Source organism: Heteronotia binoei, chromosome 19 (assembly GCF_032191835.1).
Source record: "Heteronotia binoei isolate CCM8104 ecotype False Entrance Well chromosome 19, APGP_CSIRO_Hbin_v1, whole genome shotgun sequence".
NCBI classification, from domain to species: domain Eukaryota; kingdom Metazoa; phylum Chordata; class Lepidosauria; order Squamata; family Gekkonidae; genus Heteronotia; species Heteronotia binoei.
Genome location: NC_083241.1, coordinates 39,849,163 through 39,876,420, shown reverse-complemented (window position 1 = coordinate 39,876,420; position 27,258 = coordinate 39,849,163). Strand labels below are relative to the sequence as shown.

Below are 27,258 nucleotides of genomic sequence, written 5' to 3'. Positions count from 1 at the left end.
CTAAATTTTATAAAAGGCTGCCGTGAAAACGTCGTGATGCGGCATCAACCCAGAGTCGGAAACGACTGGGGCTTGCACAGGGAACTACTTTTTTTACCTTTTTAAATTTTATAAACCTCTTATCGTATCCAGGGTTGGAATACTAGCAGGAGCTCCTTTGCATATTAGGCCACGCACTCCTGATGTAGCCAATCCCCCAAGAGTTTACAAGGCTCTTTTTGGTAAGCTCTTGGAGGATTGGCTCCATCAGGGGTGTGTGGCCTAATATGCAAAGGAGCTCCTGCTAGTATTCCGACCCTGGATATGATAGAGGTTTATAAAATTTAAAATTTAAAAAGGTAGTTCCAACCCTGATCGTGTCCCCCTTATTTCTCTGATGGACCCCTACTCTGATCCTGATCACTCTGATGAAATTTATGATTAACTTTGAGAAATGCATACACAGAATCGTAGAATTGGTCCTTATTTATCCTCCTGTCACATACCACCCATAGCATAAGAACATAAGAGAAGCCATGTTAGATCAGGCCAATGCTCCATCCAGTCCAACACTCTGTGTCACACAGTGGCAAAAAATTTTTATACAGACACACACACACACACACACACATATACACACACACACACACACACTGTGGCTAATAGCCACTGATGGACCTCTGCTCCATATTTTTATCTAAACCCCTCTTGGAGGTGGCTATGCTTGTGGCCACCACCACCTCCTGTGGCAGTGAATTCCACATGTTAATCACCTTTTGGGTGAAGAAGTTCTTCCTTTTATCCCATTTAACCTGTCTGCTCAGCAATTTCATCGAATGCCCCTGAGTTCTTGTATTGTGAGAAAGGGAGAAAAGTACTTCTTTCTCTACTTTCTCCATCCCATGCATTGTCTTGTAAACCTCTATCATGTCACCCCGCAGTCGACGTTTCTCCAAGCTAAAGAGTCCCAAGCGTTTCAACCTTTCTTCATAGGGAAAGCGTTCCAGCCCTTTAATCATTCTAGTTGCCCTTTTCTGGACTTTCTCCAATGAGGTGACCAGAACTGCACACAGTACTCCAAATGAGACCGCACCATCGATTTATACAGGGGCATTATGATACTGGCTGATTTGTTTTCAATTCCCTTCCTAATAATTCCCAGCATGGCGTTGGCCTTTTTTATTGCAGACGCACACTGTCTTGTCATTTTCAGTGAGTTATCTACCACGACCCCAAGATCTCTCTCTTGGTCAGTCTCTGCCAGTTCACACCCCATCAACTTGTATTTGTAGCTGGGATTCTTGGCCCCAATGTGCATTACTTTGCACTTGGCCACATTGAACCGCATCTGCCACGTTGACGCCCACTCACCCAGCCTCAACAGATCCCTTTGGAGTTCCTCACAATCCTCTCTGGTTCTCACCACCCTGAACAATTTAGTGTCATCCGCAAACTTGGCCACTTCACTGCTCACTCCCAACTCTAAATCATTTATGAAGTGAGCAGTGAATACTGTCAGGAAACGTCTAAATCAGATTAACTGACAGTTGCATAAGCTGAAATAGCTCAAGGCAGTAAAAAGAATGGGTAGTGGAAATCCAGACTATGAAACCGGGATGAAATGAAGTGCTTTCTCCTCCCCGCTTCTTCCAGAGCCAAAAGTCTGAAGAAAAACAGCTTCAGATATATATATTTTTAATCCCTTCCCCCAATTTTATTTAAATCTTAAGGTTTTGCTTTCTGTGGAAAACGCGTTATCACTTAAGCCATCTTGAAATGAATCGTTCCAAAGGATTTTGGAGAAGAATTTGCGATTCACTCCTGTTGTACTTTTCCATTCATCCCTTTGACAAACACGGCTTTCTTGCTTTCGGTGAATAAAAGGAGCGCGCTTTCTGTGGCCGATCTCTACTGAGGGTGCCAAAAGTGCAGAATGGCCTGGGTTGGTATGCAAATTCGATTGCGTTACAAATCCAGCCCCATTTCCCCTAGCCGTTTTTCTTCACCTCTGGACATGAAACGAGGTTCTCTGAGGGTGCAGTCGATGTTCTGTCAGTTGGACGTCCAACAGGGAATGGCACGGAATTACTTTAGTATCGTTACTCTCCAAGTAAACGTCCTTCCAGCAGCCTCCCCTATTCGGCATGATGGTTTTGTGATGAAATGAGGAAGGGAGCGACATGGACGGCATCCTGACCTTCTCACAAGAAGGGGGAGATCAAAACGGTGGTGGGAAGTGCCATCAAGTCGCAACCCATGTAAGGCGACACCTGTAAAAGTTTCAAGGGAAGAGATGAGCAGAGGTGGGTTGCCTTTGCCTGCCCCTGGGCTTCCTTAGTGGTCTCCCATCCAAGTACTAATCAAGGCTGATTCTGCTTAGCTTCTGCGATCTGATGAGATCAGGCTAGTGGTTGACGATTGCCTGCCTCTGCAGAGCAACCCTGGAGTTCCTTGGTGGTCACCCATGCCTGTACTCACCAGGGCTGACTTTGCTTAGCTTCTGATGAGATCAGGCTAGTTTGGGCCATCCAGGTCAAGGCAAGAGCTGAACAGAAGTGGTTGACCATTGCCTGCCTCTGCAGAGCAACCCTGGAGTTCCTTGGTGGTCACCCATCCCCGTACTCACCAGGGCTGACTCTGCTTAGCTCCCGAGGTCTGACGAGATCAGGCTAGTTTGGGTCATCCGGGTCAAGGCAAGAGCTGAACAGAGGTGGTTTGCCATTGCCTGTCTCTGTGTAGCAACCCTGGACTTCTTTGATGGTCTCCCATCCACGTACTCACCAGGGCTGACTCTGCTTAGCTTCTGAGATCTGGTGAGATCAGGCTAGTTTGGGTCATCCGGGTCAAGCAAGAGCTGAACAGAGGTGGTTTGCCATTGCCTGTCTCTGTGTAGCAACCCTGGACTTCTTTGATGGTCTCCCATCCACGTACTCACCAGGGCTGACTCTGCTTAGCTTCTGAGATCTGATGAGATCAGGCTAGTTTGGGTCATCCGGGTCAAGCAAGAGCTGAACAGAGGTGGTTTGCCATTGCCTGTCTCTGTGTAGCAACCCTGGACTTCTTTGATGGTCTCCCATCCACGTACTCACCAGGGCTGACTCTGCTTAGCTTCTGAGATCTGGTGAGATCAGGCTAGTTTGGGTCATCCGGGTCAAGGCAAGAGCTGAACAGAAGTGGTTGACCATTGCCTGCCTCTGCAGAGCAACCCTGGATTTCTTTGAAGAAGAGCAAGAAGAAGACTTCCAATTTATACCCCACCCTTCTCTCTGAATCACAGACTCAGAGCGGTTCACCATCTCCTTTATCTTCCTCCCCCCACAACAGACACCCTGTGAGGTGGGTGGGGCTGAGAGAGCTCTCCCAGAAGCTGCCCTTTCAAGGACAACCTCTGCCAGAGCTATGGCTGACCCAAGGCCATTCCAGCAGCTGCAAGTGGAGGAGTGGGGGATCCAACCCGGTTCTCCCAGATAAGAGTCTGCACACTTAGAGCGATGGCTGACCCAAGGCCATTCCAGCAGCTGCAAGTGGAGGAGTGGGGAATCCAATCCGGTTCTCCCAGATAAGAGTCTGCACACTTAGAGCTACGGCTGACCCAAGGCCATTCCAGCAGCTGCAAGTGGAGGAGTGGGGAATCCAATCCGGTTCTCCCAGATAAGAGTCTGCACACTTAGAGCTACGGCTGACCCAAGGCCATTCCAGCAGCTGCAAGTGGAGGAGTGGGGAATCAAACCCGGTTCTCCCAGATAAGAGTCTGCACACTTAGAGCTATGGCTGACCCAAGGCCATTCCAGCAGCTGCAAGTGGAGGAGTGGGGAATCAAACCCGGTTCTCCCAGATACGAGTCTGCACACTCAGAGCAATGGCTGACCCAAGGCCATTCCAGCAGCTGCAAGTGGAGGAGTGGGGAATCAAACCCGGTTCTCCCAGATAAGAGTCTGCACACTTAGAGCTATGGCTGACCCAAGGCCATTCCAGCAGCTGCAAGTGGAGGAGTGGGGAATCAAACCCGGTTCTCCCAGATACGAGTCCACGCACTTCACCACTACACTAAGTTGGCTCTCCCTTTGCTGGTCTCCCTTCCAAGTACTAATCAGGCCTGACTCTGCTTAGCCTTTAAGACATTTGTTATGAGGGCTGGATCTGACATAGAAACTTTGTTGGGCCAGGTCTTGTGTGTCATAAAATGTAATGCCAGGTAGCGGAGAGAGAAACTTTATAAGGGACACAGACAAACACAAAGATTTTTTTAAAAAAATCTTAATATAGGTCATGTTTAGAACATTAGAACTCATTGGTCTTAATGTTGCTTTCTTTGTATCTCTCCCATGGGATCTAGGGAACTGGGTAAAGGAAGCTCTGGCTCTTTCCTTCCTTCCCCAGGGGACCAGGAGGGGAAGGAGCCTCAGCCAATAGAAGGAAGAGAGGCTTGGGTCAGTAGCTCTGCTGTGCGATTGAGGGAACCCGTACTATCAAGTCAACTCACCGTGCTAGCAAATTATTATGTCTATTAAATAGTATACAATTCTTGACAGTTTTATAAACACCTCCACATTTTACACAACAGCTTTTTGATAACACCAGTGTAACAGACACTTAACAATGGTTACAAACAATTTTCCAAAAGAGCTATGCCGATGCTATATAAGCATTTGACTTCAATACGGTTGCAGTGCTTGGCTAGTAGCTCTGCTGTGTGATTGAGAGAGCCTGGCAAAGCAAGATGTTCCTACCCTTCTTCCTCCCCAAGGGAGGAGCCTCTGCCAATGGAAAAAAAAAATTGCACTCTAGCTCCTGTGCGATTGAACAAGCCTGACAAAGCAAGCTGTGATGCAGAAGCGGAAGCAAGAGAGAGGGAGAAGGAAGCAGACGGCAGCCAGTTGGGGGCCTGATAGGAGCCCTCTAGGGGTCTAATTTGGCCTCCAGGCCACATGTTTGACACCCCTGCCATAGAGTCCACCCCTCAAAGCGTCCATTTTCTGCAGAGGAATTGATCTCGGTAGTCTGGAGATCACCTGTAATAGCTAGAGATCTCCAGCAGAGTTCCCTCTAAGCTGTGTCAGTGTGAGCTCACTCACAGTTCTCTAGCCTCCAGCTCACACACTTTTGTCTTAGCTCAGGAAAAACGGCCACAGAGCAAACTGATTGATGCAGCAGCTCACAACTTTAATGCCAGGAGCTCACAAAACAGAATTTTTGCTCACAAGACTCCACAGCTTAGAGGGAGTATTGCTCTCCGGGTACCTTAGTAAGACAACCTTACCACGACAACCTTAGTATGCAGTAACCTGGGTCCTTTTTTGTTTTTCAAGCGAAGAACAAAGTTCCCCCTTTCTGCACAAAACTGTCCTTGTTAAGATTTAAAACAAATCAAGCCCTGCAGTTTCTGGGACGAGAGCTCCGCTTTTCACGCTTCCAGAAAAACAAAGCCGCCGTCCAGCGTGATATTTGGGAAGGGTCGGAACCCACAAGGGCATTTCTTTTCATCTCCGCCACGTTCTCATGAGCCGGGTGTCGGTTCCCGTTCTGAAATGCAAATTCGAGCTTGACGGAGGCCTCAACTTCTTCTTTAAAGGTTAAATACACACCCACAATACTTATTCCTGGCACTTTCTGAAACGCTTTTCTGTTTTCGAAGACGAATCCAAGGCGAGATGGATTTCTGTGTCACTTAAAAAGGATACGATCTCCAAAGGGGTTTGAGAAGCCTAACACAATTAACTGTTATTTTGTTTAAAGGGGGATTTATTTATACTTTGGGTAGAACTTTTTTTTTTTTAAAGTAATATCCTGAATAGATACTTATCCTTTCGTCCCAGCGAAAAGTACAGGGTGTACTATACAGTATCAACACCTGTCTCAAGTTGCACGTTAAGTTTTCGTTATTTCAAACCTTGGTTTGTGCCAATGCCACGTTCTTTGCAAAGCATCGGGTTGGGGTTGCCAGCCTCCAGGGCTGGGCCTGGGGATCTCTGACAAGTGACTTCCAGACAATAGAGATCAGTTTCCCTGGAGAGAATGGCTGCTTTGGAGGGTGGACTTTGGGGCCTGCCCCAAAGCCACCCTCCAAGGCTAGTTTGGTGTAGAGCGGCAGACTCTAATATCGGGAACCGGGTTTGATTCTCCACTCTTTCTCCACATCGTTAGCTGGGTGACCTTGGGCCAGTCACAGTTCTCGCAGAGCTGTTCTCTCGACGGCGGTTCTCTCAGAGCTCTCTCAGCCCCGCCTCCCTCACAAGGTGTCTTTTGCGGGGAGAGGAAGGGAAGGTGGTAGCAAGCCACTCTGAAGTTCCTTCGGCAGTGAAGGGTGGGGTGCTTCTCCTTCTCCCCCGTCCCCGAATTTTCAGGTATTTCCCAACCCAGAGATGGCAACCCCATGTTGAGCTCCTCCAGAGAGAGCTAATCCATTCTTGATCTTTCTGTGGGAGAAAATCAAGTGTGCGAGACTTCCAAGTTGTGTGGGCGGGGACATGCTCTAAAACAAGGGGTGGCCAAATTGGGAGCCATCTTTTACACATCTTGTGTGGCTCTCAAAGCCCCCACCGCCCCATCAGCTGGCTGGGAGAAGGCATTTCTCTCTTTAACTCACTTCTCCAAGCCAACCCAGCTGGCAATTTGGAGAATGCATTTAAAGTTAAAGTTGTTTTCTTTCCACCTATCCCTCCTCCCCTCTATTTGCTCCTTCCTTCCTTCCTTCCTTCCTTCCTTCCTTCCTTCCTTCCTTCCTTCCTTCCTTCCTTCCTTCCTTCCTTCCTTCCTTCCTTCCTTCCTTCCCTCAAACTCTGACATTCTTGTCTTGAGGCTCTCAAACATCTGATGTTTATTCTATGTGGCTCTTCTATGTGGAGAGTCGGTTTGGTGTCGTTAAGCGTGCGGACTCTTATCTGGGAGAACCAGGTTTCATTCCCCACTCCTCCACTTGCACCTGCTGGAGTGGCCTTGAGTCAGCGATAGCTCTAGCAGAGTTGTCCTTGAAAGGGCAGCTTCTGGGAGAGCTCTCTCAGCCCCACCTGCCTCACAAGATGTCTGTTGTGGGGGAGGAAGAGAAAGGAGATTATGAGCTGCTCTCAGTCTCTGATTCAGAGAGAAGGGCGGGGTATAAAACTGCGGTCTTCTTCTTCTCTTACATTAAGCCAATTTGGCCACCCCTGCTCTAAAAGTATGAACTGCTAAGAACTCTGGAGTTTTCTGAAAGAAAGGATCTCCCTTAACCCTGATAATGAACCCACCTTGTACAAGGAACAATGGAAGGTGTCTGATCATGGTGGTGGTGGAACTCACCACCAAGTCTCGGCCAACTTACGGCAACCTCCTAGAGCAGAGGTGGCCAACGGTAGCTCTCCAGATGTTTTTGGCCTACAACTCCCATCAGCCCCAGCCAGCATGGCCAGTGGCTGGGGTTGATGGGAGTTGTAGACAAAAAAAACATCTGGAGAGCTACCATTGGCCACCCCTATCCTAGACTTTCAAGGCAAGCAATGTTCAGAGGTGGTCTGTCATTGCCTACCTCTGCGTAATGACCCTGGACTAGGGTTGCCAAGTACAATTCAAGAAATATCTCTGGACTTTGGGGGTGGAGCCAGGAGACATGGGGGTGGAGCCAGGAGAAAGGTTGTGACAAGCACAATTGAATTCCAAAGGGAGTGCTGGCTGTCACATTTAAAGGAACTGTGCTCCTTTTAAATACCTTGTCTCCTTTGGAAATAATGAAGGATAGGGACACCTTCTTTTGGGGCTCATAGAATTGGACCCCCTACTCCCATCTTTTTGAAACTTGGAGGGTCTTTTGAGGAGAGGCATTGAATGCTGTGTTACATATTTGGTGCCTTTATCTCAAACAAAAGCCCCCTCCCCCAGAGCCCCAGATGTTAGAGAATTTATACGCAGCAGAAGACACTAAAGAAGAGGGACAGGCAAACAAAGGAATTAATAGACAAGAGAGACAACTGTATGCAACAGTGGAATATATTTACCAGGACAGTATCCAATATTCAGACCCACAGATCAATTTTCCATTATACCCTATGGGAATTGGTCTCCATAGGGAATAATGGAATGCCCAGCAGACATCCCCCCCCCCGCTTTCTGATGACCCTGAAGTGGGGGAGGGCCTCCAAACCAGGGGATCTCCTGCCCCCACCTGGGGATTGGCAACCCTACCCTGAATTTCCTCAGTGGTTTTCCCTTTAAGCAGATGTTGGATGTTTCTGAGTTGACCACAGGCCTCCTATGCATCTAATTCAGAAGATCAGAGTATGGTTGTGCGCCAAAATATGTGCTGAATTGGACTTTTGATCTTTGTGATTCTCCCCTTCCTTTCAAACATCCAAGACAAAGTTGCATCTGGAAACAAAGGCTTGGTGCCCATCCCAGGACCACCAGAAGACTGTGCGTCCACTGCCGCAGCTGTGCACAAACATGAGCTCAGCATTTGCATTGAGGGAAAGAGAAAAAAAAGATTGATGGAGAGGATGGATAACAAAAAGGATGGCTTTTCTTGGAAAAGCTGGACATTTGGGGACCTTGAGGCACATGGGTGTGTCTTTGGAGAAACTTCCCCGCGTTGTAAGATGGAAGCTGACTGTGAATTTCAACAATGGGGAAAGCAAACATTATCTTGAAGAAACAATGGAACTTCAGTTTTCTTTCACTCTCTTTTTGTAGACCCACGACATTAAAAAAAAATTAAAGCAGCCATGTTGGATCAGGCCAATGCCCCATCCCAGTCTAATGCTGTGTGTCACAGTGGCCAAAACCCAACTACCATCATGAAGTCCACCGATGGGGCCAGAACTTCAGATCATGGTGGCCCCCAAACACCAAGAAAACAGAGCATCACTGCCCCAGACAGAGTGTTCCATCTATACATTGTGGTTAATAGCCACTGATGGTCCTCTGCTCCAACCCCCTCTTTTGGTTAAAACAATTTTATTTGGTAACATATGGTAACAAATTATATTTCTTGCATCATTAATAACTTCTTCTATCAATCCCATATATTACTGTCTACCCACCCCTCCCCCCGTTACTTGACCCCCGCCGGTGTTATTTACTTAAAGTACTAATGTTTAAAGGTACCCTTAACTAATAAAAACAAAAATTAATGTTCTTCTTTTTTCTAAGACTTAATCATTATCAAAGATTGTCCAATATCCTTTTATTTTCCACTCTTTTTCTACATATCTTCTGAACTTTTTCCCACTCCATCTTAAAAACTTCTAAATCATAGTCTCTTAAAATTCTTGTTAATTTGTCCATTTCACTCCATGTCATAACTTTTACAATCCAATCCCATTTCTCTGGTATTTTTTCTTGCTTCCACAACTGCACATATAATGTCCTAGCAGCTGAAAGCAAGTACCAAATTATAGTTCTATCTTCTTTTGGAAATTTTTCCATTTGTAACCCCAACAGAAAAGTCTCTGCAACTTTCTTAAATTCATATCCCAAGATCCTAGAAATTTCTTGTTGAATCATCTGCCAATACTTTTTTGCTCTTTCACAAGTCCACCACATATGGTAGAAAGAACCTTCATGTTTTTTACATTTCCAACATCTGTCTGGCATCTTATTATTCATCTTTGCCAATTTCTTAGGAGTCATATACTATCTATACATCATTTTAAAACAGTTTTCTTTAATACTATGACACGTATGTCATTTAATATTATTTCTACTGCTACAAATCTTCCATCTTTATCTTTAAACACTAATTTCAGCTCCAATTCTTGTTTAATATAGAAAATCATTCCCCTTTTCTTCTGTTCAGCCAATGAATAAAATTCTAGTCCCAGTTGTTTATTCCATAAAAATTTGTAATCCTTTTTTTTTATATGCACTTCTTGTAAACAAACTATATTACAATTTTGCTTTTTAATCCAATGAAACGTTGCCTTTCTTTTTTTGTGGTGAATTTAGTCCATTTACATTCCAAGATAATAGTTTGTAATCCATCATGGTGCAAATTCTTTATGTTCTTCATAAAACCTACGCAGTTTCTGTGTGCTTGTAATTGTAATCCTTTTTCCTTACAGTTCAAAGCTCAGACCTTCAGGTATTATCCATCTAGACCTCATTTCATTGTCACGTAGTTTTTCTGTCAAATTTTTGTATGCTTTTCTGTCATTTATCACTTGTCTTGGCAATTCTTTCATGATTCTTACTCTGCTGCCTCCCACTATCAATGTCTTTTGAAAATTTTTATTCAACATTTTCCCATCATTTCTTTTGTCATATATCTTATAACCACATCTCTTGGTAGATTTTTTTTCTTGGCATATAGTGAGTTCACTCTATACATATAGTCATACATGCTTCTAGTTCCTTCAGGATCTTCCTCCAAAAATTCTGCAATTATTCTTATTATATATCCTTTCAAATCAGTCTCTTCATCCTCAGGTACTCCTCTCAGACGTATCTGGGTTTCCATCAATTTGCAGTCATGAATTGCCACCTTCTCTTGCATTTTTAGCAAGGTAGAATCATGTACTTTCACTCTCTCTTCCACCTCTTGCACTTTCTTTGATGTTACCACAGTCTATGAATATATGAAGCTGCCTTATACTGAATCAGACCCTTGGTCTATCAAAGTCAGTATTGTCTACTCAGACTGGCAGCAGCTCTCTGCTCTCTATCCTCTCTGCTTGGCTTGCCAAAGGTCCCAGGTTCAATCGCTGGCATTTCCAGTGGAAAGAATCATAGAATCATAGAGTTGGGAGGGACCTTCAGGGTCATCTAGTCCAACCCCCTGCACAATGCAGGAAACTCACAATTAAAAAGGTAAGGGTAGTCCCCTGTGCAAGCACCGGTCGTTTTCGACTCTGGGGTGGTGTTGCTTTCACGACATTTTCATGGCAGACTTTTTATGGGGTGGTTTGTGATTGCCCTCCTTAGTCTTCCACACTTCCCCCCAGAAAGCTGGGTACTCATTTTACCAACCTTGGAAGGATGGAAGGCTGAGTCAACGTGGAGCTGGCTACCTGAACCAGCTTCTGCTGGGATTGATCTCAGGTCGTGAGCAGAGGGCTCCAACTGCTGAGATCTTCTATATCTTTCCTTAGCTCTTCAATGCCTTTTCTAATTTCTTTTTTAGAAGCAGTTATCATATCTCTCACCCCTTTCATCATCCTGGCTTCCATTGCTTCTAATTGCACTTGCATTTTCTCCATTGAGGCCGTCCTTGCACGGGTTAACTTATGCTCTGACATTTAAAAAAACACCGAAAATTTTGACCTCTCCAAATTAAATTTAAACTATCAGGTTTGATAGTAAGGCTTGCCCTTTTCAATAAGCCTAATTTCACTGCCCTCAGAGCCTCCTGGGCTCAGATATTAATTTTTAAAGTTTTTATTTCTTCCAAAATGGCAGTCGCGACTTTCTGCTTCCTTTAAAAAAAATTTCTTTCAAAAGGCTTCTAAAATAATTATCAGCGATAATGTCCAATAGTATTTACCTTATATTGTCACCTCTGTCAGCTTCACCAATTTTTAATGTCCCAAACACTTTAAAAACTTTATTTAAATTTTGACCTCCCAGCAATGGACGCCGATGGTTTTCTATGATATTATAGCCCTAGAGTAGGCTAGCTGCTTCAATGATTTCCCTTTCCCATCCGACACTTCCTACTTTTCTTGCCACCAAATCCCGTTTTCACTGGTAAAAAGATCTAGCGATGTTTGATGTATTTCCTGTGTGAGAACTGCAAATCTGTGACGATGGGTCTTTCTCACCAAAACCGCAAGTAGACAAAACAATAAATTCCTTTCCACTTTTTAGCACTGTCCTTTAAATTTACAAAGTTCAAATTTCGCCCCTTCTCCCCTTCTTCTTCCAAACTTTCTGAATCTCTATTTCCCACCTTCTGATTTTATTTTGTTTAACTTTAAATAGTCCCGGAATGAAGATAGTCATCAGCACCTTTTTCTGCAGTTATCCAGATCCAACACCGGTCTTGTATAGTTTTAGATTTAGCAGTCTCAAAGAAGGTTAGGATCCTGTCGAACTTATGTCAAATAAATGACTCTGAAAACTTCTGCAGATGATGAATATGCAACTTGTCTCCGGAGACCCCTCAAAGTCTCAAAGGAGCACCCCCCTGGGACTCCCTTTAGCCAAGGTAAATCTCCTCAGAGTTTCCCCTGCATATCTTGGACTGATCTCTGACTGAGAAAAGTAGGCAGTAGGCATTAAATTGCCCTCCACTACCCCGAACAGAAGCCCCAGCCTGCTCCCCTTCTGAGAAGCAATTCAGCTCGGCATTTTCCAACCCCGGAAGTCTGCTCCAACCCCCTCTTAAAGCTGTCTATGGGGGGAAAAAAGCTGTCTATGCTTGTTGCTGTCACCACTTCCTGTGGCAGTGAATTCCACCTGTTAATTACTTTTTCTGCATCATATACACGCATCGTCTGGTCTTGAGTATTCAGTTTGTGTATAAAATGTATGGGTGATTTATGTTGAACGTAACCCAGATTTCTTGATGCCAAATGACGCTGAGAAATGCATGCAAATGAAGAAAAAGCAGCACGAGGAATCGAAAATAGTGTGTGTGTGTGTGGGGAAAAACAGAGAACCACAGGGTTCAATTTGCACAAGGGAGGCACAATGCTGGAACTCAAGTTCTCAGAATGGATTCGTCCCCAGGAAATGGAGAAATAATTTTAGAGACTGAAAGCCACAATGAAACCGAGTTGAGAAGGAAGCAGAAAATCTCCTCTAAATACACCTACAAATCAGCCACCGCTGCTCTCAGAACAAATCCATCTTATATACATATTTGTTTTTTAGATAATATGATCATATATATTGTAGCTGATCGGGGGGAGAACTAAAGTATTATGGAGCTTTAAAACGTCCAGAGGTGCATAGTCCTGAAGAATTTATTGCCTGGGAGAAATAAATTAGAACCCTGAAGCAATAGGGTGGATTTATGGATTGACTCGGATTTGGGCGCCCCCGAGTTCAAATCATAATTCCCGTTAACAGCACTGTAAATTGCAGAGTCCGCCAGGAGATTAACTCTTCGGGTGCCAGTTAACCACACACCCCTGCCCTCCCCACTCCCCCACGAGCGGTTCCACCAGTTTACAATCCAGCGTTACCTTTCGAAGGCATCTTCCTGGAAAGGAAGTTTGTGTAAGGAAAACTAGATCCAGGGGCTTGGTTGAAAGCAGGGAACTCTTAAGGCCTCTTACTGCAGCTTTGCTCAATCCATCACAACCCCCCCTCCCCCAATAAAAGAAAGAAATAGAAACTATAATCCAAGAAAACACAAGGGTCACAGAATCAATGGAAACTGGGTATATCTATTCCATTTTTGCCTAGACGGGGATGATCCAAGTCAGGGCTTTTTTTGTAGCAGGAGCTCCTTTACATATTAGGCCACACCCTCCTGATGTAGCCAATCCTCCAAGGGCTTACAGTTCGCCCTCCGTAAGCTCTGGGAGGATTGGCTACATCAGGGCTCTTGTTCTAGCAAGAGCTCCTCTGCATATTAGGCCACGCCCCACTGATGCAGCCTAGAGCTTACACTCCTGGAGCTTGCAGTAGGCCCTGTAGTTAAGAGCCCTCTAAGCTCTTGGAGGATTGGCTACATCAGGGGGCGTGGCCTAATATGCAGAGGAATTCTTGATATTGTCAGATCTTAGAGGCTAAGTCGGGTCAGCCCTGGTGAGTACTTGGACGGGAGACCACCAAGGAAGTCCAGGGTTGCTCTGCAGAGGCAGGCAACGGCCAGCCACCTCTGAATGCCTCTTGACTTGGACTGGATGGCACCTTGTACCACCACCAAGCTTCCCACTGATTCAGACCAAAGGTTTACCCAGTTTAGGGGTGTCAAACATGCAGTCCGGGGGCCAAACCAGGCCCCTGGAGGGCTCCTCTCAGGCCCCCGAGCAACTGGCTGTCATCTGCTTCCTTCTGCCTTTCTCTGGAAGAACCGGGTTGGATTCCCCGCTCCTCCACTTGCACCTGCTGGAATGGCCTTGGGTCAGCGCTCCTGGGAGTTGTCCTTTAAAGGGCAGCTGCTGTCAGAGCTCTCTTAGCCCCACCCACCTCACAGGGTGTCTGTGGTGGGGGAGGAAGGTAAAGGAGATTGTAAGCTGCTCTGAGACCCTGAGATTCAGAGGATAGGGTGGAATAGAAATCCAATAACTTCTTCTATCTTCTTCTTCTTGCTTCCTTCTGTGTCACAGCTTTCTACCATATCCTCACAGTTCAGTAAAGCGGTATGTTGTTTTGGGATTCTAGGAGAACCAGAATTTCGCTTAGAGTAGACTAAGAAAGGAAACTGAGTTGCTGCAGAGCTGTTGGAGCCTGAGAGTCCTCCAGAGTCCTCAGTGCAAGCTGAAATCCAGCAACACCCTTTTGAGTCTGCTGAAGTTCATGGATTGTGTTGTCGGTAGCCAAGTCCGCTTTTCCACAGCTAACCTTTTCCAGATGTCCCAGATCTTGAAATCAATCCAGAAATGCGCATTACAAGAGGGTCGTTGTTCTTGGTTAGTCTGTTAATGTGTGAGAATTGCATTAAAATGGCTACTCGGGGGCGCTTTCCCCTCCTGAAAGCCTTCAAGGGTTTACATTTTTAAAACGACAGACAGGATACGTTGAACACACACGTGACTCTGTCTTACATGCAGGGGTGGAATTCTAGCAGGAGCTCCTTTGCATATTAGGCCACATGCCCCTGATGTAGCCAATCCTCGAAGAGCTTACAGGGCTCTTTTTTTTGCAAGCTCTTGGAGGATTGGCTGCGTCAGGGAGTGTGGCCTAATATGCAAAGGAGCTCCTGCTAGAATTCCAACCCTGCTTATATTGAATCATACCTCTCAGTCCATCAAGGTCAATATCAGCAGCTCTCCAGAGTCTTTTCTATCACTGATTACCTCATCCTGGGATGCTGGGAATTGAATTTGGGAGCTGGGACCTTCTGCATGCCAAGCAGATGTTCAGCCACTGAGCCGTGTCGCTTCTTCTACAATGCATGAACATATGAAGCTGTCTTATACCGAAACAGACTCTCGTTCTATACTTAGACTGGCAGCAGCTCTCCAGGGTCTCAGGCAGAGGTCTTTCCCATCACCTACTGGCTGGTCCTTTTTCAACTGGAGATGCCGGGGATTGAACCTGGGACCTTCCGCATCCAACACAGGGGCTCTGCCATTGAGCCACAGCCTCTCCTCATCAAGTTCAGTATTTTAGACTGGCAGTGGCTCTGCAGGCTCCCAAGCAGCAGCAGAAGAAGATGTTGGATTTATATCCTGCCCTCCACTCCGAAGAGTCTCAGAGTGGCTCACAATCTCCTTTCCCTTCCTCCCCCACAACAGACACCCTGTGAGGTGGGTGGGGCTGGAGAGGGCTCTCACAGCAGCTGCCGTTTCAAGGACAACCTCTGCCAGAGCTATGGCTGACCCAAGGCCATGCTAGCAGGTGCAAGTGGAGAAGTGGGGAATCAAACTCGGTTCTCCCAGATAAGAGTCTGCACACTTAACCACTACACCAAACTGGCTCATCTCTGTCTGGTCCTTTTAACTAGAGATGCCGGGCTCGAACTTGGAACCTTCTGCATGCCAAGCCGAGTCTCTTCCGTTGAGCCACATGAGGACAAATATGGTGGAGATGTCCTAGGGTTTGATGGTGTTGGAGGACGGTCTCCATCAGGGGTGGAATTCTAGCAAGAGCTCCTTTGCATATTAGGCCACACATACCCCTGATGTAGCCAATCCTCCAAGAGCTTACAAGGCTCTTTTTTGTAAGCTCTTGGAGGATTGGCTACATCAGGGGGGGTGCAGCCTAATATGCAAAGGAGCTCCTGTTAGAATTCCACCCCTGGTCTCCATGATCATTTTAAGGGGATTAGAGACTGATTTACATTGGTACTCTGAAAGGCCATTGATTTAGTGATGTAGCAGTGGTAGTAGAGAAACTTCTTCTCAACCTCAGTTTTCCTCTCTCTCTCTCTCTCTCTCTCTCTTTTTTGCCAGTTCCCCTAGAACAACCGCATTCCCCCTTGGTGCACAAATCAGGTTTTCAGTACTTGCATTAGACTTCAACAGGCAGTGTGTGCCTCAATTTAAAAACTCGGCATTTCTGTGGAGCACAAAGAGGGCTGCTGTTTTTGCGTTATTCTCGCAGACCGATGCCGTCGCTCGGAGAAAGTGAGCAGTTCCCAAACCAAAGCATTAATGCTTCCCTGTGTGTTTTGTTTCCCCAGGGGGAAAAAAAATCAATTAATCCTCATGATTAAAGCAAAATGCTCACAGCAGTACCCAAGCACAGACAGCGATATCAGTCTCTGGGAGCCAAGCTGTGATAAATGAGAGAGGCAGGGTGTAAAAATCGGGATCCGACAGTGGCTAGAAGAAAGAAATCATTAACAAGGCAAACCTTGTCTGTACGGTCTCTAATTTTGCTGTCTGAGATGTAGAGAAATCCCTGTGCTTCATTGTCGCTTTTTAAAAAATCCATCTCATATCCTCTTTCTTTAGCTTTCTGCAAAGGTTTAAAGTCACAGTTCTCCAAAATATGAAGCGTCTAGTCCAGTGGAAAGCCAAGCACAGAAGAAGAGATGCTTTCGAGCTGTGGTGCTAGAGAAGACTCTTGAGAGTCCCTTGGACTACAAGAAGATCAAATCAGTCAGTCCTAAAGGACTGTTCCCTGGAAGGTCAGATGCTGAAGCTGAAGCTCCAATACTTTGGCCACCCAATGAGAAGGGAGCACTCACCGGGGAAGACCCTAATGCTGGGAAAGACAGAAGGCAAAAGAAGAAGGGGACGGCAGAAGAGGAGATGGCTGGACAGTGTTACTGACGTAACAAACACGAATTTGAGCAGACTTCGGAGGATGGTGGAAGACAGGAGGGCCTGGCGTGACTTGGTCCAGGGGGTTGCAAAGAGTCCAGTGATTCCTAACCCTCAGGGTATTTGTTATTGTTGTTCCATCACACAGCTGAGTCCGACTCTTTGCGACCCCATGGACCAAGCGAGACCAGGCCCTCCTGTCTTCCATCATCCTTCAAAGTCTGCTCAAATTTGTGTTAGTTACATCAGTAACGCTGTCCAGCCATCTCACCTTTTGCCATCCCCTTCTTCTTTTGCCTTCTGTCTTTCCCAGCATCAGGGTCTTCTCCGGTGAGTGCTCCCTTCTCCTTTGGTGGCCAAAGTATTTGAGCTTTAGCTTCAGCATCTGACCCTCCAGGGAACAGTCAGGGTTGATTTCCCTTAGGACTGACTGATTTGATCTTCTTGCAGTCCAAGGGACTCTCAAGAGTCTTCTCCAGCACCACATCTCAAAAGCATCTATTCTGCGCTCAGCCTTCCTTATGGTCCAGCTCTCGCAGCCATATGTTACTAAAGGGAATACCATCACTTTGACTATACGGACTGGCCCACAAGCCCAAGTTTACTTGGTGCAGTGACCCATCCAAGGTCCAAGGTTTTTTGACACCCTTAGCAAACTATGACCTTCACACTGATCTAGTTCAGCATTCCATTTTCTACAGTAGCTAACCAGGAAGGAACATGGAGTTATGTGTTGGAGTGAACGACTCAGCATGCCTGGACTTTGGGAGGCGGAGCTGGCCTCTGACCCCTTCGCTCTCTCTTTCCCACTTTGTCCTCTCCCTCTCTTTACATGGTCTTCCATGGAGACACATGTCTCTGCAGGTCTCCTGCAGATACAATGCCTTCATACTCTTACATACACAATGCTGGACGAGCTGCCTATTTGTGATAGGGAAAGCCCTCTTTCGATTAGGTTCCTTTCTCTTCTTCTGACTGCAACTTGAATGGGAAGTGATGATCTCCTTGAAGAAATGTAAGTCTACCTTTTTTGCAATAGACTTCTCAGGAGGTTTATTTATCGCACTCGGGATCATGTTTCTTTGACTGGGCAAAGCTCTGTTGCATTAACTAAATATCTCAATACTTTGTGTGTGTGTGTGTGTGTGTGTGTGTGTGTAAAGATGACTTATGGGAACCCCAGCTAGGGGCTTTCAAGGCAAGGGAGAAGCAGAGGTGGTCGGCCATTGCCTTCCTCTGCAGAGCCTTCCTTGGTGGTCTCCCTTCCAAGTACTGACCCTGCTTAGCTTCAACCTTATGGTGACCCCGGCAAGGGGCTTTCAAGGCAAGCGAGAAGCAGAGGTGGTTGGCCATTGCCTTCCTCTGCAGAGCCTTCCTTGGTGGTCTCCCTTCTAAGTACTGACCTTGCTTAGCTTCATCCTTATGGTTACCCCAGCAAGGGGCTTTCAAGGCAAGTGAGAAGCAGAGGTGGTCGGCCATTGCCTTTCTCTGCAGAGCTTTCCTTGGTGGTCCCCCTTCCAAGTATTGACTGTGCATAGCTTCCAACTTATGTTGACCCCAGCACGGGTCTTTCAAGGTGAGTGAGAAGCAGAGGTGGTTGGCCATTGCCTTCCTCTGCAGAGCCTTCCTTGGTGGTCTCCCTTCTAAGTACTGACCTTGCTTAGCTTCAACCTTGTGTTGACCCCAGCACGGGTCTTTCAAGGCGAGTGAGAAGCAGAGGTGGTCTGCCATTGCCTTCCTCTGCAGAGCCTTCCTTGGTGGTTTCCCCTCCAAGTAACGACCTTGCTGAACTTCTAACTTACGTTGGCCCCAGCAAGGGGCTTTCAAGGCAAGCGAGAAGCAGAGGCGGTCGGCCATTGCCTTCCTCTGCAAAGCCTTCCTTGGTGGTCTCCCTTCCAAGTACTGACCCTGCTTAGCTTCCAAAATCTGATGGGATCGAGCTATACCATGCTGCCTTCCTTCCGGTGGTGTCGTGCACGCGCACAAACTGGATCAAGACCTACGCCCAGAGAGGTGCGCATTGATCTGCTTCCCAGATAGGCACAGCGAAGATTCGAAACGCTGCAGCAAAAGAAATCTCTGCGTTTTTTTTTTCACACTGCAGAAAACGTTAATGCTCAAAAAGCCTTTTTTATGCTAGCTCTCTGCATTATAGATCGCGTCAATTTGTTTCCTCTCGCCTGGTGCAGTGTTCGGTCGAATGCGGCAGCGGAACCCAGCAGAGGGAAGTGATTTGTATCCGGAAGGCCGAGAGCGGTTTTGAAATGCTGAATCCCTACGAATGTTCGTATCTGGAAAGGCCCCCCAGCCAACAAAGCTGTGACCTCAAGCCTTGCGGCGCAAAATGGTTCAGCACCGAATGGAGCACAGTAAGTCTTCCTTTTCCTTTCAGTTCAGGCTGTACGTGCAAACATACACGGTTGCTCTCAAGCTGGATGGAAGAGGCCCTGCTTCTAGTTCAGGGGTCTCCAACCTAGTGCAGCGATTGCTGTAGCCCCCTGGTCATTTTGGTCGCCCCTTTCTGCACTTTCCCAAGCCAGTTTGGTGTAATGGTTAAAAACTGGTGAGCCGGGTTTGGTTCCCCGCTCTTCCTCCGTATGAAGCCAGCTGGGGTACCTTGGATTAGTCACAGGTTCTCTCAGAGCTCTCTCAGCCCCATCTCCCTCACAGGGTGTCTGTTGTGGGGAGAGGAAGGGAAGGCGATTGGAAGCTGTTTCCTGCGGGTATTGAAGGGGAGGGAATAAAACAGCATACATCAGGGACCCCTGGGGGAATGGGGTGGGAAGATAGTTTTGAATTTTTAGCGTCGTGCAGGGGGTGGACTAGATGACCCCTGAGGTGTCCCCCCCAGTTCTCTATTTCTGTTTCTGGTTTTGTTAGTTTATGTATTTTTATTGAAGTAGTTCATTTTAAATGTTGGTTTTAGTATATATATACATTTAGTATTTCGATGTTCCCATTGTTTTCTGCCTCAGGTGACCTTAATCCTATGGAAAGGAGACTTAAACATGTTTTCAGTAAATAATTGCAGAGCATAGGGTAGGATCCAGCCAAAAACCAATTCTGTAGTCAGGGTTGGTGGGGGTAGGCAGTGGCCTGGGACACTACCCCACCTGGGGGCGCCACCAGGTATCCCCTTACCCACGCAGAGTGTTCCACACAGAGAGCCAGTTTGGCGTAGTGGTTAAGTGTGTGGACTCTTATCTGGGAGAACCGGGTTTGATTCCCCACTCCTCCGCTTACGGCTGCTGGAATGGCCTTGGGTCAGCCATAGCTCTCTTATCCGGGAGAACCGGGTTTGATGCCCCACTCCTCCACTGGCACCTGCTGGAATGGCCTTGGGTCAGCCATCGCTCTGGCAGAGGTTGTCCTTGAAAGGGCAGCTGCTGTGAGAGCCCTCTCCAGCCCCACCCACCTCACAGGGTGTCTGTTGTGGGGGAGGAAGGGAAAGGAGATTGTGAGCCCCTCTGAGACTCTTTGGAGTGGAGGGCGGGATATAAATCCAATATCTTCTTCTACCTCACTGGGTGTTTGTTGTGAGGGAGGAAGGGAAAGGAGATTGTGAGCCGCTCTGAGACTCTTCGGAGTGGACGGCGGGATATGAATCCAATATCTTCATCTACCTCACAGGGTGTCTGTTGTGGGGGAGGAAGGGAAAGGAGATTGTGAGCCGCTCTGAGACTCTTCGGAGTGGAGGGCGGGATATAAATCCAATATCTTCATCTACCTCACAGGGTGTCTGTTGTGGGGGAGGAAGGGAAAGGAGATTGTGAGCCCCTCTGAGACTCTTCAGAGTGGAGGGTGGGATATAAATCCAATATCTTCTTCTACCTCACAGGGTGTCTGTTGTGGGGGAGGAAGGGAAAGGAGATTGTGAGCCGCTCTGAGACTCTTCGGAGTGGGGGGGGATATAAATCCAATATCTTCATCTACCTCACAGGGTGTCTGTTGTGGGGGAGGAAGGGAAAGGAAATTGTGAGCTGCTCTGAGACTCTTCGGAGTGGAGGGCGGAATATAAATCCAATATCTTCATCTACCTCACAGGGTGTCTGTTGTGGGGGAGGAAGGGAAAGGAGATTGTGAGGCGCTCTGAAACTCTTCGGAGTGGAGGGCAGGATATAAATCCCATATCTTCTAAAAAAAAATCCAATATCTTCTTCTCTTAGCCTGTCTTGAAGGCAGACTCGGAAGAGCGTTGCACAGTGCACTAAGCTCTTGGGAGGCGTCCAAGGAAGAAGAGCACACTGTTTTAATAACAATAACAACAACAACAACAACAATAATAATAATAATAGTAATAATAATGATTAATTTGTATCCCGCCCTCCCCGCCAAATCAGACTCAAGGCGGCTCACACAGCATAACATAAAATACAAATATTACAGTAATAAAAGCACACTGGTTACACAACATATTGCACAATACAATTCACTAGTATATTATTACATTAAAGCCATCTAATTAAAATCATCGAATTCAGTTCCAGCAAATTAGTTTGGTGCTACAGTCTCGATGTTACTCATCTTACAATTTTACGTGGTGACGGTACAATAGGTTCCACATTAAGGAAAAGCCAACCGAACGAGGGTAGTCTTGCAGGCCCTGCAGAACTAAGCGAGGCTCTGCAGGGCCCGCACCTCTTCTGGTAATTGGTTCCACCAGTGGGGAGCTGTGATCAAAAAGGTCCGTTCTCTTGTAGCTTTCCGTTTGGCCTCCTTCGGCCCAGGGATTGTCAATAGATTTTGCGAACCAGATCTCAGTACCCTCTGGGGAACATATGGGGAGAGACGGTCCCTAAGTTAGGCAGGTCGTCAGCCATATAGGGCTTTGAAGGTAATAACAAGCGGCAGCCAGTGCAGTTCCCGCAGCCTCGGCTGTATGTGCTCCCACTTAGGGAGCCCCAATAACAGTCTGGCTGCTGCGTTCTGCACTAGCTGCAGTTTCCGGGTTCGGCACAGGGGCAGCCCCATGTAGAGGGCATTACAGTAGTCTAACCTCGAGGTGACCGTTGCGTGGATCCCTGTTGCCAGGTCGTCGTGCTCCAGGAAGGGGGCCAACTGCCTCGCTTGTCTAAAATGAAAAAAGGCAGATTTAGCAGTGGCTGCTATCTGGGCCTCCATTGACAAGGAAGGCTCCAGCAGCACCCATAAGCTCTTGACCTTGCGCGCCGTTTCCAATGGCGCACCGTCAAAAGCTGGTAGGGGGATTTCCCTTCCCAGGCCACCATGGCTCAGGCAAAGGACCTCTGTTTTAGCGGCATCGGTCACCTTTGGGTTGAAAGCAGCTCGACGGTGCCTTTGGAAGGTGCCGCTCAACCGCTTTCAACCCAAAAGTGGCCGGGCAACGCAAAAGCAGTGTGCTTTTGGAGGCTTCCTTGGAAGCCTCTGAAGAGCTTAGTGCATGGGGAAAGCAGCGCCGTGGCAGCACTCTTGTGCACCGCCCGTCACTCTCTCGTCCCCCGCCACCCTGCACAATGACCTCACTTCTGGTGATGTCACTTATTTGCACACAATGAGTTCCATAAAGGAAGCTTGCAGGGTTGGGCGTGGCTTTCAAGGCAAGCGAGAAGCAGAGATGGTTTGAGAGAGAGAGAGAGCCACTCAGTTAAGAACAAAAAGTCACAGTCAGTCAGTCAGTCACATTTTATTGGTATCCCGCCCTCCCCGCCAGAGCGGCTGAGGGCGGCTAACAACAAGAACTTAAAACATACATTGTACAATAATAATAATAAATAACATTTAACTACAATTGATTAAAAATCCATTAAAATTCTAAGAGAGACGTTAATGTATTTGGTGCTATAATTGCTGGCAAGTTTACTTAGCAGTTTCAGCTGGTGAAGGCCATTCGGAACAAGGTGGTCTTGCAGGCCCTGCGGAACTGTTCAAAGTCCCGCAGGGCCCGCATTTCATCTGGGAGCTGATTCCACAGCTGTGAAGCCATAATGGAGAAAGCCCGAGTACGGGTACTCAGGAGCTTTACCTCTTTTGGCCCGGGGATAGTCAGCAGGTTCTTCCCTGCTGACCTCAGTGCTCTCTGGGGTTCATACGGGGAGAGACGGTCCCTGAGGTAGGCAGGTCCTCGGCCATATAAGACTTTAAAGGTAATAACCAGCACTTTGTAAAGAATCCGGTATATAACTGGCAGCCAGTGCAGTTCGCGCAGCCCCGGCAGTATGTGCTCCCGCTTTGGGAGCCCCAGCAGCAATCTAGCAGCTGCGTTCTGCACTAGCTGCAGCTTCCGGGTTCGGCACAAAGGCAGCCCCATGTAGAGGGCATTACAGTAATCTAGTCTCGAGGTGACCGTTGCGTGGATCACTGTTGCCAGGTCCCGACGCTCTAGGAAGGGAGCCAACTGCCTTGCCCGCCTCAGTTGAAAAAAGGCTGACTTGGCAGCGGCTGCTATCTGGGCCTCCATTGAAAATGAAGGTACCTTCTGTGCTATTATCAAATAAAATAATAGTGCCTAAAGAACGTTCCATTCCAACAGCTGCCAGTGGAGGAGTGGGGAATCAACCACTCCTAGCGCCGACCTTGCCTCCAGTAATACAGATTCTGTGAACTTAGATCATGAGAAGGAGGGCAGGGGGCGGTACTTGTGATTTTCCTGCATTGTGCAGGAGATTGGACTAGATTACCCTGGAGGTCCCTCGCAACCCTATCGTTCCTCCTCCTCTGGAAAAGTGTGGTGACTTTCGCACACACACACTTTCAATCTACTTTGCAACTGAATTTGACTGTGTGAGATGGCAAGATCCATTTGCAAAGAAGAAGACCGCAGATTTATACCCCGCCCTTCTCTCTGAATGAGAGTCTCAGAGCAGCTTACAATCTCCGTTGTCTTCTGTGGCGGAACCGGCCCGATTCTGCCTTCAGACCCGGTCCCGTCAGCTCCCTATTGAGTCGCCAACTCCTGGAGGGAGCTATTTCTCCTCCTGCCCCTTGGGCTCGCTGCCACCACCTGCTCAGTCCCGGGGTTCAATCCCCCTCTCCAGCTGTGAGGCTAGGCCTCCAGGTCCTCTGCCACCCTGCACTTGGGTTTCACAGAGACCTCAGCACTTCTTTGGGGCACCCCTGGAGGATTGGCACCTTATCCAACTGCATGCCTTCCCCCTTCCCCGGGGCCCCCTTCTCAACACAGCGTGGTCTAAAGCGGTCTGGGGATCTAGGTGGTACAGAGATTGATTGCCAGCATTTAAACAGTAAAAATATATTTATTTAAAAAGAGAAAAAGGTAGGAAAAGAAAAACAAACCAAAAACAGTTGCCTTTAAAAAGTTAGCACCGCACAGCAAAGCACAGCAAACAGCATAACAAAATAAAGGTGGTTTTTAAACGCATCGTATTGTCCCTGGTCTATACTTGATCTGCCTAAGAAAATGACTTACTTTGTCTGCCTGCCTGGGGGCCCCCAGGCAGGAGCCTCCATTGCTCACCACATGCTTGCTCGAGCGCTGGCTCAAATCTCCCTTCTCTTCCTGCCTAATACATGCAAGGAACAACAGCACTTCCTGCCTCTCTAGGAGACTTTCCCCCTAGCGTTGTCGGTTTGGCTCTGGAAGGGAGGGGGGGGAGTGAGGGGAAGGCTACAAAGCCTGCTGAATGGATTTACTGATCCCTGCCTTTTTGGATGAAGCACCAACACTCTCAGATGGCGTTTCTCCACATCTTCCACCCCCACAACAGACACCCTGTGAGGTGGGTGGGGCTGAGAGAGCTCTCCCAGAAGCTGCTCTTTCGAAGACAACCTCTGTGATAGCTATGGCTGACCCAAGACCATTCCAGCAGCTGCAAGTGGAAGAGTGGGGAATCAAACCCGGTTCTCCCAGATAAGAGAGCCATGGCTGACCCAAGGCCATGCCAGCAGGTGCAAGTGGAGGAGTGGGGAATCCAACCCGGTTCTCCCAGATAAGAGAGCTCTGGCTGACCCAAGGCCATTCCAGCAGCTGCAAGTGGAGGAGTGGGGAATCAAACCCAGTTCTCCCAGATAAGAGAGCTACGGCTGACCCAAGGCCATTCCAGGAGCTGCAAGTGGAGGAGTGGGGAATCAAACCTGGTTCTCCCAGATAAGAGAGCTACGGCTGACCCAAGGCCATTCCAGCAGCTGCAAGTGGAGGAGTGGGGAATCAAACCCGGTTCTCCCAGATAAGAGAGCCATGGCTGACCCAAGGCCATGCCAGCAGGTGCAAATGGAGGAGTGGGGAATCCAACCCGGTTCTCCCAGATAAGAGAGCTCTGGCTGACCCAAGGCCATTCCAGCAGCTGCAAGTGGAGGAGTGGGGAATCAAACCAGGTTCTACCAGATAAGAGTCCACGCACTTAACACCTACACCAAACTGTCACTGGAGCGGATTGAAATGGCATTAGTTAGCATGTGTGAAAGCGCCAAGCTCAGAACTACTGCACACAATATTCCAAGTGTGGTCTTAGAAATGGGGTAGCAGAAGTTTCCTTCTCTTGGGTATTACTGACGCAACCTGTGGACCGCAGAAGCCATCTTCCAACCTCCCAGCAGCGCTTCTCCCTAATGCCCAAAGATGACCTAAGATTACAGAGAGCTTGAAAGGTGAGCCCTCTGGAGGATTCAAAATTGTTTGGCCAAGAATATTGTTTGGCCGCAGTGGGGAACAAAACCGCAATTTTTTGGGATGCTGGTAGAGAAAATGATGTCCCCACTCTCTTATTCCCAAATAATTCTGTTTAGAAGGATGGAAAAAGTTATCCTCTGAAACAAAACAATTTGGATGCCGGAAGGCTAAAGAAGTTCTTGTAGTTAAAGTGTTTTTGAAGTTTTACGAGATGACCAAGGCAGCAAGGAGCTCAAATGGTATTTGAGTGTTAAGATACATCTGGGGAACATAACTCCCGCAAAGTCCAAGAAAAAGGAGGCGACTGTAATGGAAGTAGACTAATGATTTATCCCACCCTGTCATTTACACTGGACTTCATTTGAAGAATCGTAAATCAACAAAGGGATTTCCCCCTCCCCGGAATTTGGATAAGAATGCCCCACCCAAGCATGGTGTTACAGTAGACCCTGCACTAAGAGCCCTGTAAGCTCTTGGAGGGTTGGCTCCATCAGGGGTGTGTGGCCTAATATGCAAAGGAGCCCCTGCTAGAATTCTATCTCTGGACCCTGTACTAAGAGCCCTGTAAGCTCTTGGAGGGTTGGCTCCATCAGGGGTGTGTGGCCTAATATGCAAAGGAGCCCTGCTGGAATTCTATCTCTGGACCCTGTACTAAGAGCCCTGAAAGCTCTTGGGGGGTTGGCTCCATCAGGGGTGTGTGGCCTAATATGCAAAGGAGCCCCTGCTAGAATTCTATCTCTGGACCCTGTACTAAGAGCCCTGTAAGCTCTTGGAGGGTTGGCTCCATCAGGGGTGTGTGGCCTAATATGCAAAGGAGCCCCTGCTAGAATTCTATCTCTGGACCCTGTACTAAGAGCCCTGTAAGCTCTTGGAGGGTTGGCTCCATCAGGGGTGTGTGGCCTAATATGCAAAGGAGCCCCTGCTAGAATTCTATCTCTGGACCCTGTACTAAGAACCCTGTAAGCTCTTGGAGGGTTGGCTCCATCAGGGGTGTGTGGCCTAATATGCAAAGGAATCCCTGCTGGAATTCTATCTCTGGGCCCTGCACTAAGAGCCCTGTAAGCTCTTGGAGGGTTGGCTCCATCACTGGGTGTGGCCTAATAGGCAAAGGAGCCCCTGCTAGAATTCTATCTCTGGACCCTGTACTAAGAGCCCTATAAGCTCTTGGAGGGTTGGCTCCATCAGGGGTGTGTGGCCTAATATGCAGAGGAGCCCCTGCTGGAATTCTATCTCTGGACCCTGTACTAAGAGCCCTGGAAGCTCTTGGAGGATTGGCTACATCAGGGGTATGTGGCCTAATATCAGAGGTCCTTTTGTTGAAAAATAGGTGGTGGAGTTCATTAACATAACTCATTAGCATATGCCACCTCCAACCAACAGCCAAAAGCAACCCAATGCAAGAAAGGAGAGCCCCGGGTGAGCGAGGCCTGCTTGGGCTGGCTAGAGATCCAGCTAGCCCAAGCAGTCCTCGCTCACCTGGAGCTCTCCTTGGCTGCCCCACCCCCCACAGTCAGAAGGCCAGCAAATCCCTTCCAACTCTGTGATTCTAAGATCCTTGTGCTGGGATGGCACCTGCTGCCAAAACACCTTCTAAAAATATATATGCACAGCCAATCAGATACTCAATGGTCAATCAGGAACCCGGGCAGCTTGAAGCCCCACCCACTTTCTCAAAACACTGGGCAAGTGTCAGGAAAGGGGAGGAACCCTGGGTTAAAACTTTGATGGGAAAATCTGGTGGAAGAAGAATGTTTTAGCCTGGCAAGGACTGGGTGACGGGGGCATTGTGGGAATGTCCAGCAACGCCACCGCTCCATAACGGAATGAAACCGTGATGCAGAAACATTTACCAAGAGTATTTAGTTTTCATCGAGGTTTACTATTAAATGTCGGCATTTTTTT

The 27,258-nt window shown here is 47.6% G+C and overlaps 1 protein-coding gene across 1 annotated transcript in view; it reads left to right on the top strand.

The window, feature by feature from the left end:
* THSD4 (thrombospondin type 1 domain containing 4) overlaps window positions 1-27,258 on the top strand; it is a 434,172-nt gene that overhangs the window by 394,302 nt on the left and 12,612 nt on the right. Inside the window, exon 15 of the mRNA XM_060259859.1 lies at window positions 18,959-19,138. Coding sequence (XP_060115842.1) covers window positions 18,959-19,138 — 180 coding nt within the window. The remainder of the gene's footprint in view (window positions 1-18,958; window positions 19,139-27,258) is intronic.